The sequence below is a fragment of the Berghia stephanieae genome, chromosome 8, assembly GCF_034508935.2.
Source record: "Berghia stephanieae isolate SIO BIC M18660-M18661 chromosome 8, UCSD_Bste_1.3, whole genome shotgun sequence".
NCBI lineage: Eukaryota > Metazoa > Mollusca > Gastropoda > Nudibranchia > Aeolidiidae > Berghia > Berghia stephanieae.
The window spans coordinates 51,742,984-51,757,983 of NC_088367.1; the positions used below are offsets into that span (position 1 = coordinate 51,742,984).

A 15,000-nucleotide genomic window follows, 5' to 3' on the forward strand; every position below is an offset into this window, starting at 1 on the left:
ATTTGTGGGGGCAAAGTGGCTGAGTGGTTAATGCATTGTACTGTGACTGTGACCCTGGGTTCGAGCTCCGCTTCAGGCATTTTAATTTTTTGTTTTTCTCGGGCAAGATTATTTTAAAAAAACAACAGTTTGCTTACTTTGGACAAGATGGGTGATTCTTGTGGACGGCAGATGTTTGTGTGATGGATTGTCTACGATGTTCTTTCAAGGGATGGATTGTCTATGATGTTCTTTCAAGGGACGTTTGTGTAATGGATTGTCTACGATGTTCTTTCAAGGGATGGATTGTCTATGATGTTCTTTCAAGGGACGTTTGTGTAATGGATTGTCTACAATGTTCTTTCAAGGGATGGATTGTCTACGATGTTCTTTCAAGGGACGTTTGTGTGATGGATTGTCTACAATGTTCTTTCAAGGGATGGATTGTCTACGATGTTCTTTCAAGGGACGTTTGTGTGATGGATTGTCTATGATGTTCTTTCAAGGGATGTTTGTGTGATGGATTGTCTGCAATGTTATTTCAAGGGATGGATTGTCTACGATGTTCTTTCAAGGGATGGATTGTCTACGATGTTCTTTCAAGGGATGTTTGTGTGATGGATTGTCTATGATGTTCTTTCAAGGGATGTTTGTGTGATGGATTGTCTACGATGTTCTTTCAAGGGATTTTGTGTGATGGATTGTCTACAATGTTCTTTCAAGGGAGTTTGTGTGATGGATTGTCTACGATGTTTTTCAAGGGATGTTTGTGTGATGGATTGTCTGCGATGTTCTTTCAAGGGATGGATTGTCTACGATGTTCTTTCAAGGGATGTTTGTGTGATCGATTGTCTACAATGTTCTTTCAAGGGATGGATTGTCTACGATGTTCTTTCAAGGGATGGATTGTCTACGATGTTCTTTCAAGGGACGTTTGTGTGATGGATTGTCTATGATGTTCTTTCAAGGATGGATTGTTACATGTTTTTCAAGGATGGATTGTCTACGATGTTCTTTCAAGGGATGGATTGTCTACGATGTTCTTTCAAGGGTGATGATTGTCTATGATGTTCTTCCAAGGGATGGATTGTCTACGATGTTCTTTCAAGGGATGGATTGTCTACGATGTTCTTTCAATGGATGTATTGTCTACGATGTTCTTTCAAGGGGTGGATTGTCTACAATGTTCTTTACGATGTTCTTTCAAGGGATGGATTGTCTACGATGTTCTTTACAATGTTCTTTCAAGGGGTGGATTGTCTACAATGTTCTTTACGATGTTCTTTCAAGGGATGGATTGTCTACGATGTTCTTTCAAGGGATGGATTGTCTACGATGTTCTTTCAATGGATGGATTGTCTACGATGTTCTTTCAAGGGGTGGATTGTCTACAATGTTCTTTACGATGTTCTTTCAAGGGATTGATTGTCTACGATGTTCTTTCAAGGGATGGATTGTCTACGATGTTCTTTCAAGGGATGGATTGTCTACGATGTTCTTTCAAGGGATGGATTGTCTACGATGTTCTTTCAAGGGATGTTTGTGTGATGGATTGTCTACGATGTTCTTTCAAGGGATGGATTGTCTACGATTTTCTTTCAAGGGATGGATTGTCTACGATGTTCTTTCAAGGGATGGATTGTCTACGATGTTCTTTCAAGGGATGGATTGTCTACGATGTTCTTTCAAGGGATGGATTGTCTATGATGTTCTTCCAAGGGATGGATTGTCTATGATGTTCTTTCAAGGGATGGATTGTCTACGATGTTCTTTCAAGGGATGGATTGTCTACGATGTTCTTTCAAGGGATGGATTGTCTACAATGTTCTCTCAAGGGATGCCGAGGTGATGCCATCTAGGGATGCTGTGCGGAAGGACGTCATTAAAAAAATAAATAAATTATTAATCAATTTAAGGTAATCTCAAAGCCTGGCCTTGAAAGGGTTAATGTACACAAAATATTATTGTGTCCATGCCTGAGTCTGTCATCACTTTCTTGTGGTCAAGTGGTATGAAACTCGCCTTCAGATTGGAGGGTCCTGGGTTCAAGACCTGGGCAGCACATATTTGAGTCCTTGGAAATGGCTCTTTACTCAAATTCTCTCACTGTACTCAGGTGTAAAATGAGTTCCTGGTCGTTAACAACAATGTCTCTATCCGGAAAAAATTGTGATATCGCCTGACAGCCGTCATGTTTCGTCCTTCATGTTATGTGTTACTGTTGGTTAGGGACCCCTTGTAAAGCGTTTTGAGCACATTTAGTGGATATTGTGCTATATAAAAGTTCAAATAAGATTTAAAATTATCTGTTTTTTACAGCAATCTAATTGGTTTTACCTTCTGTTTTCAGGCACTGAAGTATTTCGAGGAAGCTGAAAAGGGTGAGTGTTGTGTCGTAGGTGATTTTGTCCACATTGCATGTGAAAATTGTCAGTTCCATCTCATTGTGTGACATATGAAATCTGGGTGGGGTTCCCTACCTCCACAGTGGGCAGGGAGGTACTTATCGTGTCTTCTATTTCTATCCCCTTATATCTGTTTTCCAACATGCTTTCTGTCTTTGTCTTGGTGTGAGATTACTTGGTTTTGTCCCGACCTTGGCTGGGAGGGAAACAGTCAAATGCATAGTTATTGTTTTGGGAGATGATATTGTTTTTCCTTGTAAATCATCTCTCTGTTATGTATTATTATATTTGTTCTTTTTAATGTAAAATGTAAGCATTTGAGTGTATTCGTCTTTGTTGGATTTTATGCTTGTGTCCGGATGAGACTTATAGGTGATCTCAAACTAAGTACATTGGTGGATTGCTCTTGGAATATACATCTGATCCCTATTTGTTCCCAATTCCCCTTTGTCTTCCTTTCTCTTGGGTGCTTTAATTGTAATTCTAGAACTTTTTACTATCCCATTTTCTTCCTTTTTACTGACGCTGATATAACCTAAATGTATTGCAAGTGCCGTAAAACACTTAAAAACAAAACAAAACATATGAAATGACTCACTCCATCTCATTGTGTGGCATATGAAATGACTCACTTCAATCTCAATTTTGGTGGCATATGAAATGACTCACTTCCATCTCATTGTATGGCATATGAAATGACTCGCTTCCATCTCATTGTGTGGCATATGAAATAACTCACTCCATCTCATTGTGTGGCATATGAAATGACTCACTCCATCTCATTGTGTGGCATATGAAGTGACTCACTGCATCTCATTGTGTGGCATATGAAATGACTCACTGCATCTCATTGTGTGGCATATGAAATGACTCACTCCATCTCATTGTGTGGCATATGAAATGACTTACTCCATCTCATTGTGTGGCATATGAAATGACTCACTTCCATCTCATTGTGTGGCATATGAAATGATTGGATGAGTGAACGACAGGATGCTAGTCTATTGCAAAGTACTTTCCAACAGATCCAACAGACCCAGCTACCTAATCATTTCTGGGCGTGGGGTGTCAGATAAAAAATCTTGACTTCACGTGGGATCGATCTTGGTCACTTTACGTGTGAAGCGAGTGCTCTACCAACTGAGAACCCCAAAGGACTCGGGTGGAGTGAGTTAAAACAGAGAAAGTAACTCATTGGAGTTTTAGAAAATTATAGAATGGCCTTCTTGCCCATAGGGGTCCACTAGACGAGTTAGCGGCATATATAATAATAATAATAATAATAATAATAATAATAATAATAATAATAATAATAATAATAATAATAATAATAATAATAATAATAATAATAATAATAATTAATAATAATAATAATAATAATGATATAATAATAATATAATAATAATTATAAATAATAATAATAATAATAATAAAATAATAATAATAATAATAATAATAATAATTAATAATAATAATATATAATAGTAATATGAAATATATTAATAAATAAAATAATAATAATAATAATAATATATAAATAATAATAATAATAATAATATATGATAATAATTAATATGATAATAATAATGAAATAATAATTAATATAATGATAATAATATTAATAATATATGATATAATAATGATAATAATAATGATAAAATAATAATAATAATAATAATAATAATATAATAATAATAATAATAATATGATGATGATGATATATGATGATGATGATGATGATGATGATGATGATGATGATGATGATGATGATGATGATAATGATAATAAAAATAATGATATAGATTTATAGTGCACCAAACATCCCTTCATCTGGAGGGCTCTGTGTGCATAACAAATATTAAGGCCTAACACAGTACACGAACAACGCTAATTCTACACACAAGCAAAAGAAAGCATGTCTAGAGAAAAATGTCTTCAATCAACGATATAAAGTGTATTCAGTGAATATTGTGTAATATGAACACTCCAGTTTTTTTATTTATTTTGTTTTGTTTGTTCTCCCCAGCTGAACCAGGCTTTTACAACCAGAACAATGTGATGAGAGCCAAGTCGATGATCAAATTGAAGACAGACAAGGACCAGGCCAAAGATATCTTGATGAAGGCAGCCGAGTTTAATGCTGTTACTGAAGACGATAAAAATGTAAAGCATATTTAATGGCCTTATATTTATATATATATACGAGGCTCTTTCATAATTAACCGAAAAATGCCTGTAAAATCCGCGTTTTTTTATGCTATCAACAAAATTCTTGCACGTGTTCATACCTTGACTCGTCCTTCATTTCTCTACGTAACAGCCAAGTCTGTCGACACACTTCTGCCAACGCCGCACCATGGAATAGATACCCTCTCTGAAGAAATTTTCGTCAAGGCTTTGTAGCCATTTCCGCACATGGTCAACAAGCTCTTCATCGACATCAAAGCGCTTTCCTGCCAGCTCACGTTTCAGTGGCCCAAAGAGGTGATAATCAGATGGTGCGAGGTCTGGATTGTGTGGTGGGTGTGGCAAAATCTCCCATCCATATTTCTCTAGCCAACCTTGCGTCACTCGTGCTGTGTGGGGTGTAGCGTTGTCGTGTTGCAAAATGACCCCGTTGGTCAACTGCCCTGGGTGCTTTCTGCGAATGGCCTCCCTAAGCTTGTCAAGAGTTTGGCAGTACCTTGCAGCATTGATTGTTTCTCCAGGTTGTAAGGTTTCGAACAGAATAACACCACGACTGTCCCAGAAAACAGTTCCCATTATTTTCTTTGCTGACCGCATGACTTTGAATTTCTTCGCGACAGGTGAGGATGGATGTTTCCATGTCATCGAATCTTGCTTTGTTTCTGGGGTGCACTGGTGCAACCAAGTCTCATCACCGGTGACTATGCTGTCAAGAAAAGTCACATCGTACCCTAGAAAGTCTCCGCCGGCGTTGGCAGTATGCCCGTGAACCCTGCGTGAGCTCTTGCTTCTTCTCAAAAGTTCCCTGCAGATGTCCAATTTTTGTTCTTTATGATTGTCTGTCAATTGCTTAGGAACCCATCTTGCGCTGACTTTTCTGTAGCCAAGTTCATCAAATACAATTCTATGGGCAGAAGTTTCCGAAATTTCAAGACTGCTTGCGATTTCATGAAGTTTCAACCTCCTGTCTTGACGAATAAGCTCATCAACTCGCTTCACATTGTCTTCTGACGTCGCAGTTATCGAACGCCCTCTCCCTTCCCTGTCTGTCAAGTCGGAATGGCCGGCTTCAAACAAATTACACCAGTGATAGACTTGTGTACGGCTTATAACATGCTCACCATATACACTCTGAAGTTCTTTATGAATTTCGGTAGGATTCAGACTTTTGGCATTCAAAAAACGTATGACAGCTCTGATTTCCTCCTTTGAGTATAAATATAAATATGTATATATATATATATATATAAATATATATGTATATATATATATATATATATATGTATATATTATATATATATATATATATATATATATATATATATATATATATATATATATATATATATATATATATATATATATATATATATGTATATATATATGTATATGTATATTATAAAAATGAAAACCATGAAATAATAGTACTCAACGTTTTGATAAAAGAAGCTATTTATAAAATATTTCAAGTATAATTCTGATCAACTTCTACAATATTGTTTTGAGTATTCTACTGGAGGACTTGATACATTATACCTTGTGTAATTCATCTTCTGGTGTCAGAGTGATGGTGTCTTATTTTCTAGTCTCTATATATGCTGGTCGTCAATAAAAATTATCCATGCTCGCAAATAATGTCCTGTAATCTGAATAATCTACTTATCAGTCTGCTACTGAAATAGTGATGCTACCTTTATGTAACCTATTCATTGTTAGTACTCCGAAGGACTTCTGACCTCCCATAGCGGGCAAGGAGGTACATACTGTGTCTTCTATCCCCTTATATCTGTTATCCAACATGCTTTCTGTCTTTGTCTTGGAATGAGATTACTTGGTTTTGTCCTGGCACTGGCCGGAATCCTAGCTGGGAGGGAAACAGTCAAATGCAGTTATTGTTTTGGGAGATGATATTTTTTTCCTTGTAAATCATCTCTCTGTTATGTATTATTATTTTTATTTTGAATGTATAATGTAAGCATTTGAGTGTGTTCCTCTTTGTTGGATTTTGTGCTTGTGTCTGGATGAGACTTGTAGGTGATTTCAAACTAAGTACATTGGTGGTATGCTCTTGGAATCGACATTTTATCCCTATTTGTTCTCATTCCCCTTTGTCTTACTTTTTCTCGGGTGCTTTAATTGTAATTCTAGAACTTTTTACTATCCCATTTTCTTCCTTTTTACTGGCGCTGATATAACTTAAATGTGTTGCAAGCGCCGTAAAACCCTTAAAAACAAAAACAACAAAAACAAGGACTTGTTACATACACACTTCCAATGATTTAGGAATCAAAAGAGTAGAGGGTTTGACGTCACGACTTTGTTTTTCCTATTCCATGTAGCTATATTAACCAATAATTATTTTTATCTTTAAGAATTTTCAAAATAATTCACTCCCATAGTGGGCAGGGAGGTGCTTGCTGTGTCTTCTATACCCCTATATCACTTTTCCATTTGCTTTCTGTCTTTGTCTTGGAATGAGATTACTTGTTTTTTTCTGACCCTGGCCGGAATCCTTGGCTGGGAGGGAAACAGTCGAATGTATAGTTAATGTTGTGGGAGATGATATTTTTTTCCCTTGTAAATCATCTCTCTGTTATGTACTGTTTTCTTTTTTTTTTTTTTTTGACATATGATTTGTAAACATTTGAGTGTCTTCCTCTTAGTGGGATCCTTGCTTGTGTCTGGATGAGACTGTTGGGTGATCTCAAACTAAGTACACTGACAGTATGCTCTTGGAATCTATGTCTGTTCACTGTTTGAACCATTTCCCTTTTGTCTTAGGGTACTTTTTTTTTGGGTGCTTTGATTGTAAATCGATATTTTGACAATTCCATTTTCTTCTTTTTACTGACGCTGATTTGACCTAAATGGGTCGCAAACGCCATATAACCTTTAAAAACAAACACATTTGCTACTGTTTACCGCATAATTTTTTTTATCTTTTTCCCTTTTCCAGGCCGTGAAGGAAGCCAAAGAATTACTGAGCAAAGAATTCAAAATCAAACTGTAACAAGTTGAGATGAGGCATCAAATGACAGTTACAGTCACAGACTTCTTCTCCCTCTCTTAGTTTTTTGGGTTTTTTTTTTTTTTAATGTCTATAATTATTAATGAAATTTGGAGCGAACGGTGACGGTGGTAATAAGACAAGGATGAATGACAGCAATTGTATTTTGTGTGTGGTGTGTTGTGATGTATGGTATGTTGTGGTGTGTTGTGTGTAGTGTGGTTTGTTGTGTGTGTGTGTGTCTGTGTGTGTGCTTTGTCGTGTGTGGTGTGTTGTGATGTGTTGTATGTTGTGGTATGTTGTGTGTAGTGTGCTTTGTTGTGTGTAGTGTGTTTTGGTGTGTGATGTCTTGTGTGTGGTGATGTGTTGTGTTATGTTGTGTCGAGTCGTGTGTTCTGTGCCATTGAAAGATTAAGGGGGGGGGGGGGGAATGGTTTTTAATTCTATGCATGTATTTTTTATTTGTTTTAAATGCATTCTCCCATAGTGGGCAGGGAGGTACATGCTGTGTCTTCTATCCCACCATACCCGTTTTCCAATTGTTTTCTGTCGTTGTCTTTGAGTGAGATTACTTGGTTTTGTCCTGACCCTGGCTGGAATTCCTTGGCTGGGAGGGAAACAGTCAAATGCATAGTTATTGTTTTGGGAGATGATATTTTTTTCCTTGTAAGTCATCTCTCTGTTATGTATTATTATATTTGTTATTTTTAATGTATAATGTAAGCATTTGAGTGTATTCCTCTTTGTTGGATTTTGTGCTTGTGTCGGATGAGACTTATAGGTGATCTCAAACTAAGTACATTGATGGTTTGCTCTTGGAATCTGCATCTGATCCCTATTTGTTCCCAGTTCCCCTTTTTCTTCCTTTCTCTTGGGTGCTTTAATTGTAATTCTAGAACTTTTTACTATCCCATTTTCTTCCTTTTTACTGGCGCTGATCTAACCTAAATGTGTTGCAAGCACCGTAAAACCCTTAAAAACAAAAACATTTTAAATGCATTAATATTTCCTGGGTTGTTTTATTTTACAATTTTCTTCACTCTGTGATTTTGATTTTGATTTGTTTATTTGTTTTTACTGTTGTTGTTGTCAAGTTGAAGAGACCATATCAATTGAAAGGGAACAACACGTGCAATTTTTGTTGTTTGAACTTGTACTACTGTCCGCTATCTGTAACACAAATAAGCTTATTTGGAGCTTTATGTCAGTAAGATAGTTTTGTTGTGTGTTGACACAGCATGACGTCACAATTAGAATCGTTGCTGTGTGTTCACTGTTAGCATCGTGGCAGTGTGTTGTGTGTTGACAGCATGACGTCACTGTTAGCATCGTGGCAGTGTGTTGTGTGTTGACACAGCATGACGTCACACATTCAGCATCTTGGCTATGATCCAATGTCCATCAGTTACTGAAGGTTGAATTAAGACAAAAGTTAAAACAACTGAGAAATTGTCATTAAAAATTGCAGGGATAGATTTCTCATAATGTTGAAAAATATAGAACTCAGGAATATGATTGAAATCTAGGTACTTTCTTAGTTTTTCCAAAAAAAACTTAATATTGATGATTTCATGTTTTTTTTGTTTTTTGTTTTTTGTATTTTTTTTGTTTGTTTTGTTTTTTGTTTAACCCTGCAGCTTCATCATGTTTTTGTCTAATTTTTACATCTATAATTCAATTTGGTCAAACAGAATTTTGACAAAGAGGTTTTATTTTTCCACCCTCTGTGATCAGATCATTCAATTTTACACATTTCTAAATTTTAACATACAACATTTTGTATCTACTCTTTAAAAATTGTGAGATTTATTTCTTTGTTTTTGCAATCATATTTTTTTTTTGATCACTTAATGATTCGCTTACTGTAAAATGTTTTTTTAGATCATTCGTTACAATTTTTGTTTGACTTAATGACTCGCTTACTGTAAAATGTTTTTATATATGATCATTCTTTACCATTTAGTTTTTTGATCACTTAGTGATTGGCTTACTGTAAAATGTTTTTTTAGATGATTCTTTACCATTTTGTTTTACTTGTACAATAATATTACTTAAGTGGTGTATAGCAAGTGTGACATTAACATTGGTCATATGTAACTCATCTCCTTCACACGGTGTTATGCTACCTCCCATAGTGGGCAGGGAGGTACATGCTGTGTCTTCTATCCCCCCATACCCGTTTTCCAATTGTTTCCTGTCGTTGTCTCGGAATGAGATTACTTGGTTTTGTCCTGACCCTGGCCGGAGTTCCTTGGCTGGGAGGGAAACAGTCGAATAACTATAACTATACAGTTATAGTTTTGGGAGATATTTTTTTCCTTGGAAATCATCTCTCTGTTATATATTATTATATTTGTTATTTTGAATGTATAATGTAAGCATTTGAGTGTATTCCTCTTTATTGGATTTTGTGCTTGTGTCCAGATGAAACTTATTGGTGATCTCAACCTAAGTACCTGGGTGGGGATCCTGACCTCCCATAGCGGGCAGGGAGGTACATACTGTGTCTTCTATCCCCATATATCTATTTTCCAACATGCTTTCTGTCTTTGTCTTGGAATGAGATTACTTGGTTTTTTTCCTGGCCCTGGTCGGAGTCCTGGCTGGGAGGGAAACAGTCAAATGCATAGTTATTGTTTTGGGAGGTGATATTTTTTTCCTTGTAAATCATCTCTCTGTTATGTATTATTATTTTTATTTTGAATGTATAATGTAAGCATTTGAGTGTGTTCCTCTTTGTTGGATTTTGTGCTTGTGTCTGGATGAGACTTGTAGGTGATTTCAAACTAAGTACATTGGTGGTATGCTCTTGGAATCTACATCTGATCCCTATTTGTTCTCAGTTCCCCATTTGTCTTACTTTTTCTTGGGTGCTTTAATTGTAATTCTAGAACTTTTTACTATACCATTTTCTTCCTTTTTACTGGCGCTGATATAACCTAAATGTGTTGCAAGCGCCGTAACACCCTTAAAAACAAAACAAAAAACAAAACTGTTCCCTATTTGAACCAATTCCCCTTTGTCTCACCTTTTCTTTTGTGCTTTAATTGTAATTCTAGAACTTTTTACTATCCCATTTTCTTCCTTTTTACTGGCGCTTATATGACCATAATGTGTTGCAAGCGCCGTAAAACCCTTAAAACAAAACAAACAAACAAACTGAGTACATTGGTGGTATGCTCTTGGAATCTACATCTTATCCCTATTTGTTCTCAGTTCCCCTTTGTCTTACTTTCTCTTAGGTGCTTTAATTGTCATTTTAGAACTTTTTACTATCCCATTTTCTTCCTTTTTACTGGCGCCGATATAACCTAAATGTGTTGCAAGTGCCGTAAAACCCTTAAAAACAAAACAAAAACACACTGTGTTATGTTATGTAAGGATGAATCACAAAGTCCTACATTGAATTTAAAATGGAAATGATCATAGAGAATAAAGAAGTTTTAATTTTTTTAAGCTAAAAGGAAGAAAATTGAATTTACTCAGCAATGCATTATGCAAATGTCACAGCTTGAAGCTTGAAGAAATTTTAAAAAGAAACAAACAATAGTCAGATGGAATGGAAGCTTCAATACGATGACCGAAGACATTGTGGATGTTTCTGGTTTCCCCTTTGTCATCCAAACATGATAAATGAAACACTAAATACAAATGGCAGGGGAGAGGGTGGCGTTGTTTGGGCAAATTCATCTCTCATCTCTCATTTGCCTTTCATTCATTGTGTTTTATTGACAAAGTCAAAACCTGAAAAATCCACAATATCTGTCTCCATGAATTCAGTTAAGCATCCATTCCATGTCACCATTGTTATTGGTCTTTACCGAGTGATCCGCATCTGTATCTGTTTTTCAATTGCTTTCTGTCTTTGTCTTGGAATAAGATTACTTGGTTTTGACCTGACCCTGGCCAGAGTCCTTGGCTGGGAGGGAAACAGTCGAATGTATAGTTATAGTTTTGGGAGATTATATTTTTTTCCTTGTAAATCATCTTTCTGTTATGTACTGTTTTGTTTGGGTTTTTTTTTTGTTTTTTTTTTTAAAACATATGATTTGTAAACATTTGAGTGTATTCCTCTTAGTGGGATCTTGTGCTGGTGTCTGGGTGAGACTTTTGGGTGATCTCAAACTAACTAGACTGATAGTGTGCTCTTGGAATCTACATCTGTTCCCTATTTGAACCATTCACCTTTGTCTTACTTTTCCCTCAAGTCGTACATCTAGAAAGTTTTTCCTATCCAATTTTCTTCCTTTTTACTGTCGCTGATATGACCTAAATGTGTTGCCTGCGCCGTAAAACCATTAAAAAAAAAAACAAAGAAGCTATAAAGCCAGTCGGTCCAAGTTTCAATGCAAGTACTGTTGTCCCATTGAAAACGGTACAAAATCATGTCAGCTATAGGTATTATTTGATAGTCTATACATCTGGTAGGGTTTTTTTTTTACTCATTAACACATCGTCCAATAAAATGCTCTGAAGTAATTATATCGTATGTATGCTTTTTGTGTGTCCTTCGATTACACGTGTGAACTGTCAAACTGTGGAACACATACAGTGTCAAGAATCGAGTATTCAGTATCGAGTGTATGTCAAATGTATTGTGGTGCTTTGTGGGCAGGGAGGTACTTTGTCTTCTATCCCCCTCTGGGTGGGGTTCCTGACCTCCCAGAGTGGACAGGGAGGTACTTTGTCTTCTATCCCCCTCTGAGTGGGGTTCCTGACCTCCCATAGTGGACAGGGAGGTACTTTGTCTTCTATCACCCTCTGGGTGGGGTTCCTGACCTCCCATAGTGGACAGGGAAATACTTTGTCTTCTATCCCCCTCTGGGTGAGTTCCTGACCTCCCATAGTGGACAGGGAGTACTTTGTCTTCTACCCCCTCTGGTGGTTTCCTGACCTCCCATAGTGGACAGGGAGGTACTTTATCTTCTACCCCCTTCTGAGTGGTGTTCCTGACCTCCCATAGTGTACAGGGAGGTACGTTGTCTTCTATCCCCCCCCCCCCCCTGAGTGGTGTTTCTGACCTCCCATAGTGGACAGGGAGGTACTTTGTCTGCTATCCCCCTCTGGGTGAGTTCCTGACCTCCGATAGTGGACGGGGAGGTACTTTGTCTTCTATCCCCCTCTGGGTGGTGTTCCTGACCTCCCATAGTGGACAGGGAGGTACATTATCTTCTATCCCCCTCTGAGTGGTGTTCCTGACCTCCCATAGTGGACAGGGAGGTACTATGTCTTCTATCCCCCTCTGGGTGGTGTTCCTGACCTCCCATAGTGGACAGGGAAATACTTTGTCTTCTATCCCCCTCTGGGTGAGTTCCTGACTCCCATAGTGGACAAGGAGGTACTTTGTCTTCTATCCCCTCTGGTGGGTTCCTGACTCCCATAGTGGACAAGGAAATACTTTGTCTTTATCCCCCTCTGGATGTGTTGATCCATGATCTACTCCCATTAGTGGGTGACATAGGGCAGGTAATACTTTGTCTTCTATCCCCCTGTGGGGTTCCTGACCTCCCATAGTGGACAGGGAGGTACTTTGTCTTCTATCCCCCTCTGGTGGTGTTCTGACTTCCCATAGTGGACAAGGAGGTACTTTGTCTTCTATCCCCCTCTGGGTGGGGTTCCTGACCTCCCATAGTGGACAGGGAGGTACTTTGTCTTCTATCTCCCCTCTTGGGGTTCCTGACCTCCCATAGTGGACAGGGAGGTACTTTGTCTTCTATCCCCCTCTGAGTGGGGTTCCTGATCTCCCATAGTGGACAGGGAGGTACTTTGTCTTCTATCCCCCTCTGAGTGGGGTTCCTGACCTCCCATAGTGGACAGGGAGGTACTTTGTCTTCTATCCCCCTCTGAGTGGTGTTCTTGACTTCCCATAGTGGACAAGGAGGTACTTTGTCTTCTATCCCCCTCTGGGTGGGGTTCCTGACCTCCCATAGTGGACAGGGAGGTACTTTGTCTTCTATCTCCCTCTGGGTAAGTTCCTGACCTCCCATAGTGGACAGGGAGGTACTTTGTCTTCTATCCCCCTCTGAGTGGGGTTCCTGATCTCCCATAGTGGACAGGGAGGTACTTTGTCTTCTATCTCCCTCTGGGTAAGTTCCTGACCTCCCATAGTGGACAGGGAGGTACTTTGTCTTCTATCCCCCTCTGAGTGGGGTTCCTGACCTCCCATGGCGGGCAGGGTGGCACTTACTTAGTATTCTATCCCCTGCATCTGTTTTCCAACTTGCCTTCTGTCTTTGTCTTTGAATGAGATTACTTGGTTTTGTCCTGGCCAGGGCCTGATGCCCTGACTAGGAGGGAAACATTCAAATGTAAAGAGTTAAGGGGATTATCTGTTTTGCACTATATTATTTTTGTAAACATTTGAGTGTGTTCCTCATAGAACCTGTGCTTGATGTATCTTCTATCCTACTTATTCTGTTTTCCAATTGCTTTCTGTCTTTGTTTTGGAGTTGGAGTGAGATTGCTTGGTTTTGTCCTGACCTTGGCCGGATTCTTTGGCTGGGAAGGGAAACAGTCGAATGTATAGTTATAGTTTTGGGAGATGATATTTTTTCCTTGTAAATTATCTCTCTGTTATGTACTGTTGTTCTTTTTCATTTTTAACATGATTTGTAAACATTTGAGTGTATTCCTCTTAGTGGGGACCTGTGCTTGTGTCTGGATGAGACTTTTAGTCTGGATGGGGTTCCTGACCTCCCATAGTGGGCAGGGGGTACATGCTTTGTCTTCTATCCCCTTATATCTGTTTTCCAACATGTTTTCTGTCTTTGTATTGGAATGAGATTACTTGGTTTTGTCCTGGCCCTGGTCGGATTCCTAGCTGGGAGGGAAACAGTCAAATGCATATTTATTGTTTTGGGAGATGATATTTCTTTCCTTGTAAATCATCTCTCTGTTATGTATTATTATATTTGTTATTTTGAATTTATAATGTAAGCATTTGAGTGTATTTCTCTTTGTTGGATTTTGTGCTTGTGTCCGTATGAGACTTATTGGTGATCTCAAATTAAGTACTTTGATAGTGTGCTCTTGGAATCTACATCTGATCCCTATTTGTTCCCAGTTCCCCGACGTCTTATTTTTTCTTGGGTGCTTTAATTGTAATTCTAGAACGTTTTACTATCCCATTTTCTTCCTTTTTACTGGCACTGCTATAACCTAAATGTATTGCAAGCGCCGTAAAACCCTTAAAAACAAAAACAAACAGACTTTTAGTAATCTCAAACTAAGTACCTTGATGGTGTGCTCTTGGAATGTACATCTGTTTCCGATTTGAACCAACCCCCCTTTGTCTTCCATTTTCTTGGGTGCTTTAATTATAATTCTAGAACTTTTTACTATCCCATTTTCTTCCTTTTTACTGGGGCTGATATGACCTAAATGTGTTGCGCTTAAAAACAAAAACAAACACTTGAGTACGAT

General features: G+C 37.9%; 1 protein-coding gene across 5 annotated transcripts in view; it reads left to right on the forward strand.

Annotated features, from left to right (window-relative positions):
- LOC144978847 (regulator of microtubule dynamics protein 1-like) overlaps window positions 1–12,067 on the forward strand; it is a 20,587-nt gene extending 8,520 nt beyond the window's left edge. For 3 of the 5 annotated variants that reach the window (XM_078925409.1, XM_078925411.1, XM_078925410.1), the window contains exons 7-9: window positions 2,330–2,360; window positions 4,411–4,547; window positions 7,528–12,067. In XM_078925409.1, coding sequence (XP_078781535.1) covers window positions 2,330–2,360; window positions 4,411–4,547; window positions 7,528–7,581 — 222 coding nt within the window. In that variant the 3' untranslated portion in view covers window positions 7,582–12,067. The remainder of the gene's footprint in view (window positions 1–2,329; window positions 2,361–4,410; window positions 4,548–7,527) is intronic. The other 2 variants (XR_013646611.1, XR_013646612.1) reach the window with 1 other exon arrangement.
- Window positions 12,068–15,000: the final 2,933 nt, after the last annotated feature.